The 19,945-nt window shown below is 43.1% G+C and overlaps 1 protein-coding gene across 2 annotated transcripts in view; it reads left to right on the plus strand.

Moving 5' to 3' along the window:
- lrp1bb (low density lipoprotein receptor-related protein 1Bb) overlaps positions 1 to 19,522 on the plus strand; it is a 265,411-nt gene extending 245,889 nt beyond the window's left edge. For both annotated transcript variants that reach the window (XM_085250161.1, XM_085250162.1), the window contains exons 82-92: positions 1,809 to 1,934; positions 2,135 to 2,299; positions 9,757 to 9,918; positions 10,451 to 10,625; positions 10,918 to 11,022; positions 13,297 to 13,410; positions 14,966 to 15,042; positions 15,564 to 15,654; positions 15,922 to 16,072; positions 17,628 to 17,702; positions 18,375 to 19,522. In XM_085250161.1, coding sequence (XP_085106287.1) covers positions 1,809 to 1,934; positions 2,135 to 2,299; positions 9,757 to 9,918; positions 10,451 to 10,625; positions 10,918 to 11,022; positions 13,297 to 13,410; positions 14,966 to 15,042; positions 15,564 to 15,654; positions 15,922 to 16,072; positions 17,628 to 17,702; positions 18,375 to 18,515 — 1,382 coding nt within the window. In that variant the 3' untranslated portion in view covers positions 18,516 to 19,522. The remainder of the gene's footprint in view (positions 1 to 1,808; positions 1,935 to 2,134; positions 2,300 to 9,756; positions 9,919 to 10,450; positions 10,626 to 10,917; positions 11,023 to 13,296; positions 13,411 to 14,965; positions 15,043 to 15,563; positions 15,655 to 15,921; positions 16,073 to 17,627; positions 17,703 to 18,374) is intronic.
- The last annotated feature ends 423 nt before the right edge of the window (positions 19,523 to 19,945 follow it).

Raw genomic sequence — 19,945 nt, forward strand, 5'->3', positions numbered from 1 at the left:
TAGAGAACAGACTGTGAGAGAGTGTTCAGGGAAAGTAATACAAAAAACACGAGACTAGACAAGGACATAAGAGGCTAAGCAGGGAAGCTCAGGGAGAGGAGGAGGAGGAGGAAAGTGTGACCGCCTTCGTCAAGAGCAAGAGCGGTCGCACTGTTCTGATCAATACAGCCACGTCCGTCCTCTCACTTCCTCCAGGTGATAAAGCATGGCAGTTATTGGTTCCATCTCTGGTGTTAATGATGAGAAAGCGTGAGAGAGCTCAGCCTCGGTCAGGTTTTCACTTAAACGACAGCTGTTCCTCCCTACAGACTGATTAGTGTACACTGTGGAGTCTGAGGGCACAACATGTGCTTAGCTTGCAAGTAGCTAAGACACAAAGGCTCGATATGTAAGAGATGGCAGAGATTTTGATTTCTCTCTTTTATCGTCATCCTTTAAACTGAATATATAAATAAACTCTCTTAAACCAGTAAATGGATCTCAGGGTTCGTTCTGCTCGGTGTGCAGCAGGATTTGGTCAGGACAGTTTTAGATTCACACAAAATGAGAAAGTCTCTTGGAGACATTTCCATGATCGTCAGTTCAAACAGTTGCATATAAGTAAGTTATTGGGAGCACCGAGGAAGATCAGCCCTCGTGAGTCAGCAGGACCAGGTCACATCCCTGGGTGACCTCTCTGTGTCTCCGATGCTTCCGTCTTCTGTCTACAAACTGCGCCCCGGTCTGCCAGGATTGGTAACTTCAGCTAACATTACTACAAACATGGGCTCTCCACCTACCTGAGCAGGGAGGAGCATTTAACACCACACAGCGGGTTTCGAGGGGCCATCAGCGGCTGCATTTACGGAGCAGACTGAGGAGCTTCTACAGCTGCATGATTGAGGCCATCCTGACCAGCTGCATCACCGTGTGGTGCAGTAACACCGCTGCACCTGCACAGAGTGCTGAAGACTGCCAAAAACATCATTAGGACTCCAGCACCCTCTCTGCAGAGGATCTACCATCAGTCCACAGCTGCCTCCATCAAAGACCCCGCCTACACGCTGACGTAGCATAGATTGGATAAATATTTGCCCTGCAGCTCAGATTCTTCTTATTTTATTTCTATCTTCGATTTATATTGTATTTCCTTTATTGTACTAACTGTAGTTCTTTATAATTGTTTCTGTTGTTTTTAAATGATCATTTATTATAGTTATTAGTTTTATACATGCATCTTTCTGTTTGGCACCAAAAGAAGAATTTCATTCACGTTTCTGTGAATATGACAATAAAAAACCTGAAGGGCTTCCCTCAGACTGACAGCGAGACGGCTGAAACCTGAACAGGACACTGATCAGAGCTGGTTTTGGGATGAAGCAGGGTGAAGACCAGGTCCGACCCAAAAAACCAACCAATTCAAACGAACTGTGAAGAAGAGTGGCGCAAACCCAGTTTTAATGAGGGTGCATGTAGAGGACATTCATGCTCACGATGAGTGGATGTGAACCTCTGACAGCAGCTTGATTCAAACATTATGTTGAGTTGTGTTTGCCTGTTTCAGTTGAAGCAGTTTGATTCACAACATGAACATGTCGTCCTCTCTGCTAAAAGCAGCCCTTCTAAAGGTGACGCATCAGTTATACAGTTATTTCTCAGCTTTTGATTATTCTATGTGAAGATGCATGTGTAAATGATTCATGTGCTGTGCCTCTAAAGCCTACAGCACTTCAATAGCTCTATTAAAAAAGAACAACCGCATGTTTCACAGAAAGAGAAGTTGTTCTTGTTCAGCATCACAGATGATCTCCTCCGTTGTTTCTCCACAGGACCCAATCCATGCTCCAGAATGTCCTGTGATTTCATGTGTTTGCTCAACCCGACTGGTGCCAGGTGCACCTGTCCAGAGGGGAAGGTGCTGGTGAACGGCACCTGCAATGATGTCAACGTCTCAGGTATCTTAACAGTAATATTGACTTTGAATATATAACAATGAGCAGCTTTCTGAAGCGTCACGATGTGTTTAGTGAACACGCTGGTGATAACTGCATTCTGTGCATGTTGCTGTCTCACATTAGCTCCATAACACTGTTAAATATCACGTGACTGTGCACATGGCGCTGCAGTAAGTGATACAAACTTTGCTGCTGTGAAGGTGAACTGTGCCGCCCCCCCTGTGAGAATGGAGGCCGCTGCTTAGCCAATGAGAAAGGAGACTGGAGGTGCTACTGCTGGCCTGACTTTTCAGGGGAGCGTTGTGAGGTCAACCACTGCACAGACTACTGCCTAAACGGAGGCACCTGCATGGGCTCGCCGCTGGGTACGTCTGTGCTTTCAAAAACTCTTTACTGCATGATTCCTTTGGACGATTCACATGTTTGACGTGTTTCTGAGTCGCTGCACGGAGAATAATTCATATGAACGTTTATGCTGCAGGATTCTTTATGTTCTTTGTTTACCAGTTTTGATTTAAACCCCTGCTTGATGGCACGCAGACACATTTGTCTTCATTTAAAGCGATGCAGCTTCCTCTCTTCAGGTCAGATTCGGCTGCATTGCAAAAGCCAGTTGAGCAGTTTTATCATTGATGCGGCTCTGAAAGGAGCCTCCAGCCTTCATGTGAAGGTCTCCTTTGAGGAGCTCTCCTGAGATGTCAGCAGTGAAACTGAAGCAGGACGTACAGACCTGTTAAATAAGCTTTCCTGGATTTAAAAGCCTTTGTATATCACGCCCACATCATAGTAGTTAAGTTGCTTTTAAAAAAAGATACAGATAAAAAATGAAACATGTTTATTGGCCTAATGTAGAAAGAAAGCTGTGACAAAGGTGTGGCGTGATTTCTCATTGCAGTGGTTTAAATTCATTAAATATTTATTAATTACATGGATTTAATAATCTAACAGGAAATAAATGTTTGTTTACAAAAACAGTATTTTTGTTGTTTTCTTACAGCTTAATGTGACTTCAGCAGATGGTCAAATAACTGCTGCTCATTAAAACTGTAACAGAGATGAAGTAGTGAATGTTACATTGTTTTGGGTCTTTCATGGTTAATATTGATGATCGGACCCGTTCATGCTGCTTACATAGTGAAGAGATTTTCCTTTTTTAGTGGGCAGAGGAAACGTGTGCTGTATTTAACTGTGTGCTGTTTTACTGCATTGACCACACGTCTCATGCAAGCATCGCTCTAAATGGAAAAAGAGGGATGGATTATTGTCCAACAGGATCTCCTTTGGTGATAAAAAGGGAAACTCGGTCAGTTTGGAGGCTGGATTCGTTCCCAGTCTCATCCTTAAAAACACAAGAAGGTGTCTTTGAATTTCTGCCTTCAGATTCGACTGGTTTACCAGGATCTTAATGGAAGGTTTGGCAGCAGCATGTTTGAAACAAACCTGTGTCTCTGTGACATGAAAGTAAAGAACTTCATACTGTGTCAAACAAAACAAAGTAAATATATCATAACAGTTGTGGATCACAGTTGTCTAAACACATTTGTGTAACTTGTACAAGACTTTTTGTCTGCCCAGCTGGTTGTGTATGATCCAGCACAGTTACTGTCCGCTGCATTTATTTCCTCCCCGTCAGGCCGGTTGGTTTCAGGCAGATCTTTCCTTTATGATTCTCGCCTGCTCTCGTTATCCAAAACTCCCTGAAGCCAAACATCCAAAGTGTTTTCTTTAAAGTGATGTCAACTCAACGATTCGTGTTCCCGCCCATTAGCAGGAAAGTAGGGACACGGATGCAGTTAAAGGATGTAGTTTGGATAATTGCTACGACGTGAAGATGACTCGAATCTGCAGTTCAGAAAGCGCGGCTCAGGTTCTCTGACTGAAACATTTTGCATATTTTTCTCAAGCTGTTGATAGAAATTTACTGCATAGAATTGTAAACAATCTCTTTTGAGTTCTGGGGCCTTTTTCCATCTGTTCATGCGGCTGCACGCTCCTAGTTCTGGACAACAAACTGTAACCTGTTTGTTTACAGGAAAACATGTTATCGTCAGCAAGCAGCTAGATTTTGTGTCATGTTGGTGCTGCTGCAGATAAAGTCTTTGAGTAGGATTGATAACCTTTGACCTCCTTTCTGTCCCTGTGCCCTCCAGTCTTCACTCTAGTGTGTTTTTAAGGCAGAGTTTCTGTTTCCTGTTTTACTTGGATAGTTGGGTTTCTCCTGTTTCTTGTTTCAGGTTATATCCCCTCTCTGTCTTATAGTCTTGAGTGCTTTCAGCTGTGCTGTGTTCCCCTTCTGTTTCTAACCACCAATTAATCCTCATTATTGTCATTTCCACCATGTGCAGTGGCACAGCGCACAGTGAAGCACCCTGGTGCTACATATGACGTATAACAGACAGTCAACACAGGACTGCATGAAGTGCAAGTGTGCAAAAACTGCAAAACACGAATGAAAAGCAGTGAAACACCGAGCAGAACAGAACAATACAGATACAACAGTGTGTGTGTGTGTGTGTGTGTGTGTGTGTGTGTGTGTGTGTGTGTGTGACATACGGTTTGGTGGAAGAAGCTGTTCCTGGGTCGGGCAGTGAGGGCCTGGATGCTCCAGTACTTTTTTCCAGAAGGCAGCTGGGTGAGGGGAGTGTGTGAGGGGAGTGTGTGAGGGGAGTGTGGGGTCCTCCACGATGCTGGTGGCTTTGCGGATGGAGCAGGTGTGATAGGTGTCTGTGATGGAGGGAAGAGAGGCTCCAGTGATCTTCTCAGCTGCTGTACTGCGATCTGATACAGTGCAGTTAGCAACCAGACAGTGATGCAGCTGCTCAGGATGCTCTCGAGCCCCTCTGTAGAAGGTGGTGACGATGGATGGAGGGAGATGGGCTGTCCTCAGCTTCCACAGGAAGTAGAGACTCTGCTGGGCCTTCTTAGTTATGGAGCTGGTGTTGAGGGACCAGGAGAGGTTCTCTGCCAGGTGAACACCAAGGAATTTGGTGCTTTTAACGACCTCCACAGAGGATCCATCGATGTTAAGTGTTAGGGTTAGTGGACAGTGATCCCTCTATGCTCTTCTGAATCCTTTGTTTTGTCCACATTCAGAGACGGGTTGTTGACTCTGTCCGTTAGCTGCTGCACCTCCTCTCTGTATGCTCACTCGTCGTTCTTGCAGATGGGACCCACCACAGTCGTGTCATCGGCCAACTTGATGATGTGTTTGAGGGGTGCAAAGGTTGAGTTTCTGTGCCACAAACACGGCTCTAATTTTGACGTGGCTCAACCAACATGGTCACAACTTTGCAGCATATTGGAAGTGCAACACAGACGTGTGCTGGTGGAGGCAGGTTATAGATGCAGCTCGTTACCCTCGTCACAAATGAAAGCCAGCTGTAAAGTTACTAATGTTATGATGTTTTCTTTGGGTGAAGAAAAAACTGTATGAATGTTTTTGCTCTTAATTTGAAGTGTAGGAGGAAGCTGCTGAGTCTGTGTTTGTGCTCGTTTGGATGCTGGAACAAAAACACAAGAATACCTGTTCAATCAATACAGTTAATTACACTTTGATCTGCTGACAACACAAAGTGTTTCCACGTCTTCTTTATTAGGCCGTGTGACAGTAACTTCTGATCTTTAAGTAGAGCCAGTTTAGGGCTTCACAGCTGTAATCTGCAGCCATAAACTGAGAAATAAGCAGCAGTACTAACACTGCACATAATGTTGAAATAATTAACTCTGTCTGATCCGCTGGTTTGCTCTTTGTTTCCTTTGTGACTTCCTGTGTTTCTGGTGTCTGTGCTTCAACCTTTTTGTAGCGTTTGGCATTTATTTACTGCTTTTTGTTGTTTCCTGATTTTTTTCTTTTGGTTCTGTTAAACATTAATTTTTTCTGTACGTTTGTAATCAGCATGTGAATAAAGTGTCCTCATTGTTTTTACTAATGTACCAGGAATTCCTCCAGAGTTCGTCCACTGTTTGAAAGCACTTCTTGTGGGTGCAGCTCCTTAGAGAACGTGACAGTAAAGATGTTCCTCATTTCTGATTGTCAGCCTATCAGGAGAACTCGCAGGTGTCTGCAGCCCAATGAGGTGAACTCGTGCAGATACACTTGCCTCTGTTTGCGTTGCTCTGCACAAATTAGCATCAGTCTGCATCTCTGGCAAACCAAAACTTGATATTTGGTGTGAAGACACGATCAGGCTGGTGTCGCTATGAGAACAGTCAGTGACACCTAATTTGACTAATGGGACACAACAAAATGTCATAAATTATGATTTGCAGGCATTGTTATGAAACAACAGTAAGAAGAAAATCCCCTCTCAGTATGGACGTCAGTGATATCATCAGCTGTTTTTGTTTTTCCAGTGAAATCATCCTGTAGCTGAGTGAATGATTAGGACAAGCAGGCAACGCCGAAACTAGAAACCACAGCATCAAAGCACTGATGCAGGTTTGCAGCTTAGTGTATTCTTTTCAATGATTCTCCTTTGTTTGTATTTTTATTACACTTGTAACAGTAATAAGAAATATCCCATAAATAGGGATTTATTTCATTTTGTAAACGATCTTAAATTACCCAGAATTCACAGTTTGTAGTCAGGCCTGAGATGGTCAGTGTCTAAAATGCTTGGTGCAGCAGATAAATGTTGACGTCTATTCAATTCAGTTTTATTTATGTAGCACCGAATCACAACGGCCGTCAGCTCAAAGTGCTACAAAAAACAGAGAAAACACCAACCATCAAACGACTCCATATGAACAAGAAGGAACAACTCCTTTTTAACAGGAAAAGACCTCCATCAGGACCAGGCTGAGGGAGGGGCGGGCAGGTCTCCTGAATCCAAACTGGAAGCTGGTTCCACAGAAGAGGGGCCTGAAAACTGAAGGCTCTGCCTCCCATTCTACTTTTAAATACTCTAGGAACAACACAACAAGTAGGCCTGCAGAGCAAGAGCGAAGTGCTCTAATAGGGTGATATGGTACTACAAGGTCATTAAGATGAGATGGGGCCTGATTATTTAAGACCTTGTATGTGAGGAGCAGGATTTTGGATTCTGGATTTAACAGGAAGCCAAAACAGGAGAAATCTGCTCTCTCTTTCTAGTCCCTGTCAGGACTCTTGCTGCAGCATTTTGGATCAGCTGAAGGCTTTTCAGGGAGTTTTTAGGACTTCCTGATAATAATGAATTACAGTCGTCCAGCCTGGAAGTAATAAATGCATGAACTAGTTTTTCAGCGTCACTCTGAGACAGGATATTTCTAACTTTAGAGATGTTGCACAAATGGAAGAAAGCAGTCTTACATATTTGTTTAATATGTGCATTGAAGGACATGTCCTGGTCAAAAATGACTCCAAGGTTCCTCACAGTGTTACTGGAGGTCAAGGTAATGCCATCCAGAGTAAGAATCTGCTTAGATACCATATTTCTAAGCTTTTCAGGGCCGAGTACAATAACTTCAGTTTGATCTGAATTAAGAAGCAGAAAGTTAGCAGCCATCCAGGTCTTTATGTCTTTAAGACATTCCTGCAGTTTAACTCATTGGTGTGTGTTATCTGGCTTCATGGACAGATAGAGCTGGGTGTCATCTGCATAGCAGTGACACGATTGCAAAAGGTGAACCAGGAAGTTTGAGCTCATTTCAGTGTTTACACTACCATGTTCCTATGGTAACAGTTGCATTGGCCATTTATAATAAGAAGAATAGGCAAGAAGAGTATTATTCACTTTCTGTGTTCCTGTAACATTTTAGTGATGTCTTTCATAAGGTTTTTGCTAGTATTACTAAATAACAGCACTGAAACAGTTTGATTTGTGCATCCCATAATAAGATAATATTCAATATTCAAGAAACATAAGAAGTCTGTAAAACTTACAGCTTGCTGACACATCCAAAACCAGTTGGCATCAGTATTTGTGAAAACCTGAACTAATGTTTTAGTTTTCCAGAGATGAAGAGAACAGCTGAGTTCATCGCTGTGACGTTTGGCCTTCTCAGAAAGATTTAACCCATCAGTTATTGAGTTATCAGATCCGAATGGAGAGATTGATTTCCTTTGGACGTTTCAGTCAGATTATTCCAGGCACAGAACTGTAGAGTGTGAAATTACCAAGTGGTGTAGTGTGACCTACATGGCGAGACCTGTATCCATGGCAACTTGGTTGTGTGCTGTGTAAGTAGTGTTCAATTGTTACCTTTTCTTGAACTTGTTTCCTGCTCTCGCTTGTCCGTTATACAAACGGCGAGCATGATTGGAAGGTTACTGTTTCAGATCACCCGCACAAGGAGGCAATTCTCAACACTCACACGTCTCTAATTGTAAAAATAATCAGAAGGTGCAGCACGTGTTTCTGTACGGTCTGTGTGAAGATCGTTTCAGTCTGTGCTTTTTCTTTTACCCACGTGTGAGGATTGTAACAAAGTTTCACACCGAGGCATTGATACAATCTTTGTAACTGTGGCTGCTGGTCTGGGGTCAGCAGTCACTCCTAGCTTAGCATTAGCATGCTGTCTGTGCAGGTGCTAGTTGTGTTAGCAGCATGCTGTGGTTGTTTCTGTCCTGGGTGCAGTTTGCACTTCACCATCGTGTTCTCGCCTCTCTGTGCAATAAAAATAAAAGTAATGTTTATATCCACACTGCAGGCTCCACCACTGTTTCCTGCTCCGACTCACCAACTGGAATCGATACGGAGAATCAATAGGCAAACAGGCTCTACTCTACTACTGGGAGCCGTTTCACTAGAAAAACCTGTTCTCGATGGCCATCCCTACATGCATGGAAATACAGCATATGAGGCAGAAATAGAGTTTGTACGATTTTAACAAGCTTGAAAGTCGATATTTGTTTTCTTGTGTTTTCTGTTATATCTGTTTTGGGGCTTTTTAGACTTTATTGCATTAGGACAGTAGATAGAAGACAGGATGTAAGACCAACAGAAGTGACCCAGAAAATGGCCCGAGGCCTTAACAGCATACAGGTTGTCTCCACCCAGCAGCCTGCTTTCTCGTAATGTCTACGTGTAGCCTGCAGGAATCGTTCTCCAGGCTTCTTTCACTCCATTCAAATTTTGACCTGCTGCCGTTAGTATTCAGTCCAGTTCTTACTTCTGTTGCCGTACCTCAGATTTTTCTGCCTGTTTCCCTTCATTAAGAATAGCTGACAGCCGCTCTGAACAAATTAAATGTTTAAAAGCTGCTGGTAACAAAGTGCCCGTGCTATGTTGTCCGGCTCAAAGTGTTATGGGCAAAAACACCCAATGTATTAAATGCGAAACAAAAATATATAATAAATATATAATAAAAAGATATCAAAAACAAGATGATACAGCAAAAAAAGGGGATTTTGTTATAAAGGTTCATAAACATCTCAGTTCCAAAAAATCTGAATTTTCTGGCTATTTCGTGATGTGTTGGGTCTCACAGGGTTCAGTTATTTATCGTCTTTATCTTCAGCTCAGCAAATAAACCGAAGAAAATACACCTTTGAAAATCATCAGCTACAGTGATGTGATGTGTGAAATTATTGCTCAAGATGACTTGAAAAAGTTAAAAAAGAATAATTTCTTTCTCTATAAAGAAATTAGGTGAGGCTCAAGACTTTTGCACAGCCCTATATATCCATGTAAATATGAAGTGCATCTGTGTAGGTGTGTTTTCAGGTGTGTTTACAGCCACGAGGCAGTTTGGAGCGCGTGGACGCGTCATGTTTGTGCACAGCAGTTTTGGCTCTGTGGAACAAACTAAAGCAGTTCTGAGACGGATGAATTCATCAGTTCGTTGCCGATTTCCACCTTTCCGTGCTCTAATAATCTTTTATGCTCATATTTCTTTTCAGGAAAGCCCACGTGCCGCTGTCCTGTCGGATTCTCAGGGCCTTTTTGTGAGAAAAGGATTTGTGACAATTACTGTTTAAATGGGGGGACGTGCGACGTCACTCAGGGGAACCAGCCGGTGTGCCGCTGCATGGCCGAGTATACCGGGGACCGCTGTCTTTATCGTGAGTCCTGTTGGCAGCAAACAAACACAAACAGTCATTGATGTTCCCCTGGCTGCCTGTGGCTGCCAGTAGCACCTAATCAAAAGAAAATCATTGATTTGAATTCAGTTATGTCACATAAAATCCACAGAACAAAGCGTTTGAGAGTTCCCACTCTGAGCGAGAGACAAAAGCAATCCCCTCAAAGTCTCTTCTTTCCAAAAACACCACATTTGCTTCAATTTGCAGATAAACAAAAATCAAAATTCTACCATCAAACAACCTTTGGGTGTTTCTGCACCGGGGCGATAATGCATTTTCTTTTGCTGCGCTTTGACATAATGTGTTGCGGGGAAACAATTTCATCTGCACATCATTAGTTTTTCCCACTGTTGCTTGCCCAAAGGGTGATACGTTTTCATCTGTGGCTAAGATATCATTTGATGTGGATAATTAAGTCCCATTAAAACCATGTACTGTTGTAATCAGATCAGCTTAGACTGTGTTTCTACATTATCCTCTCTCTCTGTTTATCTCTGCAAACCTAAAACAGACATTTGTCATCACTACTGCGTGAACTCCAAGGCCTGCACTTTATCCAGCAGCGGCTACGTGGAGTGTGTGTGTCCCGCCAGGTTTGAAGGGAACAAGTGCGAGGTGGACAAGTGTCTCCGATGCCACGGAGCTCCTTGCCTCATTAACGAGGAGACGGGAGAAGTGGTTTGCAAGTGAGCGCTCCGTATTTACTCGCCACTCTTGTCCATCATCTCTTTGGCTGTGAGGCTTCATAGTTGATTTTTATTCATGGGAAAACACGAGTTAAACAGTATAATGTTCATTCAGGGCTCAGTCGCTTCACCCACAGGCTGCCGGCGGGAAGAATTGATTTAATTAAATCAATAATTTAAGGCCACGTACCCTGTAGCGTTTTAGGTTTGGTCATGTCAGTGAATTTGAAGCTGGCTGAACTCTCTGCTTCTTCTGGTTGTAACTAGGATCCATTATTTCTTCACCCTCTAGCTGCACAAATGGCAGAATAGCACCGAGCTGTCAGCTGTGTGACGGATATTGCTACAATGGAGGTACCTGCCACCTGGACCCTGACACCAACCTGCCTTTCTGTCAGTAAGTCCCTGCCTAATGGTGAAAGTAAGGAAAACTCAATGTTCTCCACTGTTATTCACACTCACATCACTGTTTCGGTTCAGCCGTCGGCTCTGTGCCCGGCTTTAAAAACTGAAAGTCGCCGCGTGAGATAGATGTCTTCCTTTGGAAAGAAATCCTTAAGTTGAAGGTTTGATGTCACTATGTGGAGGCCATGAAACAGCAGGGGGCCGAGTGCCATACAGCATCCTGTGCTGTGTGACACCTCGCTGTGGCTTAAGGTTTTAGGAAGATAAAGATGGTTTCAGACTCCTTCAAAGCCAGCTATTCTCAACATATCACACTTTTCCTCCTTGCAGCTGAGAGCTGATGTCAGGCCTCTGTGGCTCTCTTCAGTCAGAGGGTTTAGAAGTTTGCTCAGTACTTCAGCCGCCACGAAGCTCGAAAAATTGCACGAGACAAAAGCTTGACTGGCACACGTGAAGAAATCGCCGTGAAAGGCTACTCAGAGGGCTCCCTGTAGATGAATACCTCCTCTGCTATAATCACTCGCAGTGCTGTGTTAAAAATCTGTCCAAGGAGGAAATTGGAAATCCATTTCAAAGGCCAACTCTCCATTTTTTTAAATGCCCATTGTCCACTGTAGTTAAATTGAAATTTGCAGGCGCCGCTCACAGATTCCAGGGAATAGAATCAATTTCTATGCAAATGATTCCATCTTATTCGATGAGGTTAACAGATCCTGATAATGCGGTTTATCATTGCTGCAAGATGAGAGATTATGTGAGATGATGGATACGTCGGCGTCAAGAAATCATAATGTTTGACCTTAATACTCTGAGTAAATGTATATTTCATCAAGCCTACCTAAAGAAGCTGCTACGGCTGCAATCATTCTTGCTTTAAAAACCTCAACTATACGAAGAGAATACCTCAACATTTCACTGCTGTCTAACAAAGTTCAAGCATTCCTGTTAAGCAGCTCTGTACTGTATGACTTTATGTTGTTGCTCTTTTCCTTTTCTGCACAAAAGCTAAGTTACTTTAGCATCTACAGTTAGAAATATCCATCAGTCAGCTGTGCAGCGGGGAAACAATTATTTGATCCCTAAATTTGTAAGTTTTTATCAAACAAAAAATCCAGAAAAACACACACATTACATAAAAGGTATAAAAGAATTTGCATGTCAGTGATGGAAATAAATATTTGACTTGGTCCTTCCTGCATGACACGAGTCAGTTTCATGCTGGAAACTCGTCCATGACCAGTTGTCAGTGTCCTGGCCGAGGGAAGGAGTCCGAGATGTTACGGTGCGTGGGCCTGTCCACTGGCCCACTCAGTGAGGCAAAGTCATCCTGTCAGAAAAACATAACGTTTCCACCTCTGCAAGCACAGTGGCTGAGCTGTTGCCAGTTCTGGTTTCATCTGACCACAGCACTTCCGGAGCCTTCTCTGACTCATTTACGAGTTCACAAAGTGAAGACGGGCCTGTGCCGTGGAGCTGTGGGCTGATCCAGCACCTTGGTGATCGTCCTCATCCCATGATGCAAGCTCCCACATGGAGCTCCAGACTGAGGACAAATTTATTTTTCTTCTCTTTCCGTTGTCACCTTCTCACCAAGCTTCTCGCTGATGGTATCCTGTTCCAGCCTCGTGCAGGTCTGCAGTCTGTCGACCTTTGACACTCTTTGGTCTCACCTGGTGGTGCAGAGGTTGGACCAGAACACTCGATTGATTGATTGATTGATTGATTGATTGATTGATTGATTGATTATGGCACACAATCACACAGCCAGTCTGTGAGAGCCAGTGGATCAGATACGTGTTTCACTCAGTGACGTGCAAATTCATTTAGCGCTTTTATATAATTTGCTTTTTTGTGTTTCAGGTTAATTTTCAGTCTGAGAGATTTTTCATGTTCACAAATTCAACAGAGAATCAAATCATTATTTCCCCTGTAAGCTGTCATTTCTATTGTTTAATCAAACTAAATGTATTTTCTGGTTTTTGCTTATTAGATGCATTTATGTGGATGCAAGCAACCATCATGTTGGGGCCCAAAGTTCTTGTTTAACAGTTTTCGTAATCTGCAGCAGGCCCCACATGCGTCCCCCTCACGTGCTGAGCAGGGACGTTTGTTGATCTGTTTTGCTAATTTGCAGACGTCACACTGTCTTGTTGCATCTTATGACTTAAGCTGCTAACAGGGTTTAGCGTTCTGTCGCCACTCATGAGGCAGCCGACAGTTGAACAGTTCTTGGGCCCTTTTGTCACTCCAAACACATGTTTTGCAGCTGCACGTCAGGGTTCAAGAACCAACGTTGTGATGAGCTGGCCAACCCCTGCGATTACTTCTGTCAGAATGAGGGGATGTGCACATTAACAGCTCTTAACAAACCACGCTGCAAGTAGGTCCCTCTCACCTCTCCAGCTGTATTCAGCGCCCACTCACCTCCTTTTGTACACAACCCACCCCCACTCCATTTGGCTTCATTTCAGCCTCAGTCCAGCACATAGGCCTCTCTGTGATGGTGCCTCCTTGTAGCAGCTTGTCATGTAATAAGTACTGGATATAGCAATGACTCAGCGTAGATGGTGGAATCACACAGATACTATAATGTTGTTTTATTAGAATATGTTGGCTTATATTTATTTCTGTATGGAAACAACATGACTGACTATTATTAGCATCATTAGCACCAACACGTGTTGAATATGTTCGCTGCAGTAAGAAAGAAAATACGTGGCGAGGTCGAACACTGATTACAGCGCTGATGGCGTTTAGAGGCGCGAGCTTGTTTCTGTTCTAAGCTTCAAAAACAGAGTTTTGTAGAAAGTAGTTACATGTATTTCATTTTAACCTTTGGTATTTCAACGACTTTAAAACAGGAAATAGTTTTTATTTGAAACATGCTGCTGTGCTCATTTAGTTACTTTAGGACACAGCTAGCTGTAGCTCTGTTTCTGGTGGGCCAAGCTAAGCGGCAACAGTACAGGATGCTATTTATGCTTCTGCTGCTTAAAGCCAAATATGGTTCTTATTTCCATGATAAGTGACAGAGACAGCAGCAGCACCAGCAGTCTTTCCTGGTAGATAAAGATGTTGCTAATGTATATTAGCACCACTACGTTGTATATAGGGGCACTTATTACATCACCGGCTGCTGCATAGCGTTTGTTGCCTCTTACTGCCACCCATCTCATGCACACATGAACCACGGGAAGATTACAGCATAACACTGTGTGTGTGATGTGGGCATCAGTGCATTTGCAGCCTGTGCATGATGGCTAAATACGTCCTGACCGGTCATTGCACATAATTTACTCGGCAGAACGTGTCATCTTTAATCGGTGTTCATATTTAAGGCCTTTAACTTTTACAGCTTAGCTGGGTTTCTTTGTTGAAGGGACTCAGTTCCATCCTGGTTTTTGCTTCTCAAAGGCGGGAAAATGAAGACCCAGGTTACGCCCGATGTCCTAATAAAGTTGTTGTCAAAGCCCGATGTTCTGATTCTGCAAGTGCATGTTATTCAGGATAGTTTCATCCTATCATCACCCTGCCACCCCCACCAGATCACTCATGCTTTACATGCTTTAGCGTCAGCTAAATTGGACGTCACCTCCTCTAACAAGGGTCATGCATCACGCCCATCGGATCCCATTGGAACACACATGAGATGACGACTTGTTGTCATCCTTTGATCTTTCCTGTTTTTTGTTAATACACTGAATATTCAACACGTCAGTTCACATTAAGCTCTTTACGGACACAACATGTATGTGCTTAGTGCTCTCTCTCCAGGTGGTGTTTTGTTTGTGTTGAATCAAAGCCGTGTGCCGTATGTGTAAGCCACAGTCACATCATGTCGTAGATCATTTTGCAAAGTTGTTTTCTCAGCAGCCTCTCTGCAGCCACAGTATGCTAATGATAGTTTATTTATATTCTCTTTTGACCTCCTTCAGATGTTCAGCCAATTGGGCAGGAACACAGTGTGAGAGACCCGCCCCTAAAAGCAGCAGATCAGACAACATGAGCGGAGGTGAGGACTGGGAATGTCAAGAAGCCTTAACATGTCCTGTGTAAATACCTGCATGTGTCACTGGTTCACTGACCTTATTGCATTTCAGTGGAACGATAACTCGTACATCTGAACATCAACAGATTGGCATCGAACTACCGAACTCCTACCAACCTCTGCGCTTTGCATCATTTGAGCACAAAGGGCTCTGCTCAGCGGGGTTTCCTTGTTTGAATTAGAGGGGCTGTAGTCGCCAGCCCGTCAGGGTTCAGTAATATGACTCCTCTGTCGTCAACTTCAATTTAAGATTTAAAAAAGATATCTTCTGAAGTCGTGCACGTCAGTGTAAAATGTCTTACATTTCTAAATGTGCAGCCTGTCTGTGCTGGACGTATGTGAATGGAGTGAAATGTGCAAACAGCGAAGCCCTGTGAAGTGAAAACGCTGTTATTTAAAGTGGCTCTGTTCACGCCGCGGTCACTGCGTGAACTCATCTCAGCCCCTTTGCTGGTCGCTCATCACGTCCTCTCTCTGTTCCCCAGGAAGCATCGCTATCATTGTGCCTCTGGTCCTGCTGGTCATCCTGATTGTGATGGTCGTAGCAGGTGTTTATATCTGCCGCCGGAGGCAAAGGTACGTCGATAAAGAAATATGTAAGAAAAAGAAGCTTCTAAGCAGTAACATGAGAGCTCCAGCATCGCAGAGCTTTGAAGATGAATGGATGCTTTTGCTTTATGAGTGAAAAGTTTGCTTTCAGTAGATCTGAACGCTGAGCCTGTGGTAATAATCCATCGTTCATGGCTATCTAACAAAGTGATATGCTCCAAGTAGCATCGTGCAGCAGCACACTAACAGCATGTTGTGTGTCGCGTTAATGATGATGTGCTCTGCACGGCTCAGGGGCAAACGTGTGCAGAGGCAGCCCATGACCAACGGAGGGATAAACGTGGAAATTGGGAACCCGTCATACAACATGTATGAAGTGGACCACGACAACCACGCTGATGCAGGCAGCCTGCTGCGCCCAAACTTCACACTTGACCCTCATAAGGTGGGTGTGTGTGTGTGTGTGTCACGTGTGCTCAACAACACGTCATTCCTGTTTTAATAGGATGGAATTCAGTGTTTGACTTCGAGCTGAAACCAGATTGTTGCCAAGTCAAACGTGTGGAGTAAAAGTTACTGAGGAACTTTGAGTGGGGCTTAAACATGCAGCTGAATCTGTTCGTATGTTCTCACATACAAACGTCAGTGTAATTACATTTAGCTACAAACTCATTAAAGTGATTCATTTTCAGTTTTCATCTCATATTTGATTCAATGTAACTCTTGTTGGGCAGCGTCTGCAGGTCTCTGCTGCATTAAATACTGAAAGCTTAATCATTTTTGCACATATAAAACTTACTGCACGTGTTTTCCAACTAAATAAAGTTTTTACAACCTTAACAAATTTGTACCATTTGATCTCCTATAAGTTGAATTGACAGTACAGCAGATGCTGGCTCCTTTTTATCAGGATACTTAGAGGAGAAATCTTAATGGTCATCACTATATTATTTTATATACAGTTACATAGATTGTCTATGAAACACATGTGGCCCAGCTGTAAGAAGGTCGACCAGGAGTCTTCTGATATGAAACTGGTCTTACTGTCCAGCCTCCTACTCAGCGACTCTTCATCAACAACTTCAAGGTCCTCTGAGCTCTACCTCGATGTCTGCAGTGACAACACTGAGCCAGTTTTTTTATAGCCAGCTGAAAACTAGGAGTTATTAGTGTGTCGTGAAGCATTGTGCACTTTGAAGTGAAGTTGCAAAGAGCGAGAACAGACAGACAGAAACAGTTTGTGTAACAAACTAGTGACTGTTTCTTGGCTATTTTATTGTAAAATATCTGCATAATGTTGTTTTAATTTGCCATATGTGTACATCCCTTACTACCACATCATTGTTAATACTGCAGAGTTTTAAAAGCCATGAGAAAATCTGTTTAGACCTTGATTGATGCCAGTCCTTATCACACTAATTATTAGCCTTGATGCTGCAGCTATGTCGTCTTTAATTGAAGGGTAGAGAAAGGACAACAGCTCAAATGTGTCTTTCAGATTGGAAAATAACTCAGTGCTGTGTTCTCTGCATCTGGCCCGGCAGCTGCTGGGATGTGATATTTAGAATTGAGATGCATCCGGTGGAATTACATGAGGCTTTGCAGAGATTTTACAATCTCTCTGGCCTGGGCACAAAAATATACAGATGCCACGAACCTGGAGGACGTCTGTCTGTGTGGTGATTTATTCTCTCCACCCCACACGAACTCCCAGCATATCAAATGAATCCTAACACCTTCACAGATGCAGTTATGTAGCTCACCTGCTGCAAGTTCAAGCCTAATGCTGTTGCTTCTTAAGCTGCCAACTTTGACATCTGCTATTGTGAGTCCAGTCTGTGTTTTTAACCGAGACATGCTGGTGTGACTCTAAACCAGCCTCCATACGTCCAGCTCTCGTGGTACTTGCTAGTTTGTTTTTCCAGCGCAGTTTTAAAACCCGTATTTGGACTGTGAGAGTTCATCTGTATTTATATGGCACGGTGCTTGTTTTGTTGCAGGGCTGGTGTGTAAAATCCAGCGACCCTCACACCTTGGGCATGAATTCTGTGCCCAAGGAGGTAATCCCTGGACAGGTGAGTGTTACACATTTTATTTTTACTCTGAAGAAGAAAAAATATCCATTTTTACATAAATTCACTGTGAGGAAGCTTTGTGTGTTTTGTGTGGTTATATTTGAGTTACATTCTGCTATTTTAAAAACTGTGTAAAATTAAAATCATGCTAATGTTGACATCTGGTATATACTTGCTCCCTTTATCATTTTGTGACATCCTGTCCAAAAACCACCAAACTTTCCTTAAAGTTCCAATAATCAACTTTTTATTAACAAATGTTTCGCACGACAATTGGCACCAAGTTCAGTTCTGTTGCTCATTTTGCTAATATCTGTGGGACCGTGGAAAGTTTGCAAACTTTTTTGGTTGAGATGCAGCCGCCATCTGTTTCCAGCAAACCTCGTGTGATGGAACATCGGTTAAACAATCTGCTAACAGAGCGCAGATCCATCAAAATGGATTCAAATTGGATCAGAACTCAGCCAACAAGACAGAGGAAGTTGTACATGAATTTAAATTAGCCCAGGTTTCATTAAAGCCGATGTAAGTGATAGTTTGTATGAGGTGAATCTGACACGAAGACTTTCTTGATTCCACAACATCTATTAAAATGCAACCTCGAGACTCCTACTGTTGTAAAATATCATAAATTAACATTTGTACTTGGCATCTCTTCCCCTGCCTGTTTAGCCCATGAACTACTCCAATCCAGTGTATGCAAAGATCTACATCGACGGGCAAAACTGCCGGAAGCCAGTCATCAGTATCGATGAGAGGAGAGAGCTACTCCCAAAGAAACTCGAGGGGACAATTCATGAAACCGCCGCATAGCCTAACTTTACACTTTGTACTTCTTTTTTTACCACCGTGTATAATATGAAGGAGGAAACAAGATTTTTCTATTTCCTATGAGGCTCTTAGGTTTTACTGGTTTAGCATCAGCATAATGTCCTCGTCGCTGTGCTGAAGACTTTAATTTTCCACTTAGGGTTTGCTTTCTGTTTGTCAGAGATCCGTTACACAGCGCTGTCAGTATACTGTATGACACTGAAGTAAAGCTGCTGATTTGCAAAAACTTTATTAACACCTGAAGCCACACTTGTGCACAGTTGAAACCTTAAATGCAGTGCTAGAATTTGTACCCATACCTGTTTGTAGTTCTAGAGGGAAACAGTTTGGCTTTGTGGAGATGATGAGGGGAAGGGCCGGCTCATTTTATCTGGAAAAAAAAGTATGTATAGTAGAGAAGAGTAGCGTGGGTTTTTCTGTTTTTGTTATTTCATGTGACATATGGACCGGAGAGCTTCACAAACGACAAGCTTGATTCCTTTTATTTGCATCGCTGCACCTGACAGCTCTGCTCCGGCAGTCCCACTGGACACAATAACATCAACACAGTCGTTTCTCAGACATTATCTCCCGTCTTTCTCATTTCCACGGATTCCAATCTTCAGTCGCCTGTTTCAGCAGTAATATGACGTACAAACGTATCTGAGAGATATCGAAGCCCACCCTGAATGTTTTCCGATCAGATTCCCGGATCCCGTACTGTACGCTGAAAAGACAGAATATCATATTTTTCTAGGTCTCATATATCAACAAATGGATTAAAGATGGAGAGAAGAAAGATTTACCACAGCTACAACAACAGTTACTAAGAGTTATTATAAAACACGTCTGTTGCTTCAGAAAAGGAAGATGATAAATATAAGAAATTTTATAATTTTGTATTTGATTTGTATGTTGTTTGGCTGCTTGTATTTTGAAGAAATGTATTAAATGTAAGTAATTTTTATATAAAATGTAAATCGATATTGAATAAAGGGGGCTTATTTCCACTTCGTGTCTTTCTCTTGATCCTCCAAAATGATTGTTATACGATGTCGATGATAGTACGTGTGCACTTCTATTGTTCAACCAATGATCAAACTGTCAGTTGTTACACATGACTGCTGACCCGACAAGTCAATCAGCAGCGTGAGGTCTTTTACCTGCTGCGCAGAGGAAGGAGGCTGATGGGAGATTATTGCCCTGCCTGTGAGTACAGGAAGGCCGGCGCTATTCATTACCTGGATGTGGGGACGCGGTGTCGATGCCACCTGCTGAAGGATAATTCAGTCTCCTTTCACTTTACTTACAGCGGCTCTGTCTCCACGCATTTCACCTCCATTCTCACCATAGCAACCAGAGGAGGCAGCGGCACTCCTGCCCTTTCTCCATCTGCTGTGCCATCGGCGGGATCTGCCAGCACGCCCAGCTCA

Source organism: Mchenga conophoros, linkage group LG16, assembly GCF_057382185.1.
Source record: "Mchenga conophoros isolate Kocher_MC1m ecotype Shallow Benthic linkage group LG16, M_conophoros_male_GT1.1, whole genome shotgun sequence".
In the NCBI taxonomy this organism is placed as follows: domain Eukaryota; kingdom Metazoa; phylum Chordata; class Actinopteri; order Cichliformes; family Cichlidae; genus Mchenga; species Mchenga conophoros.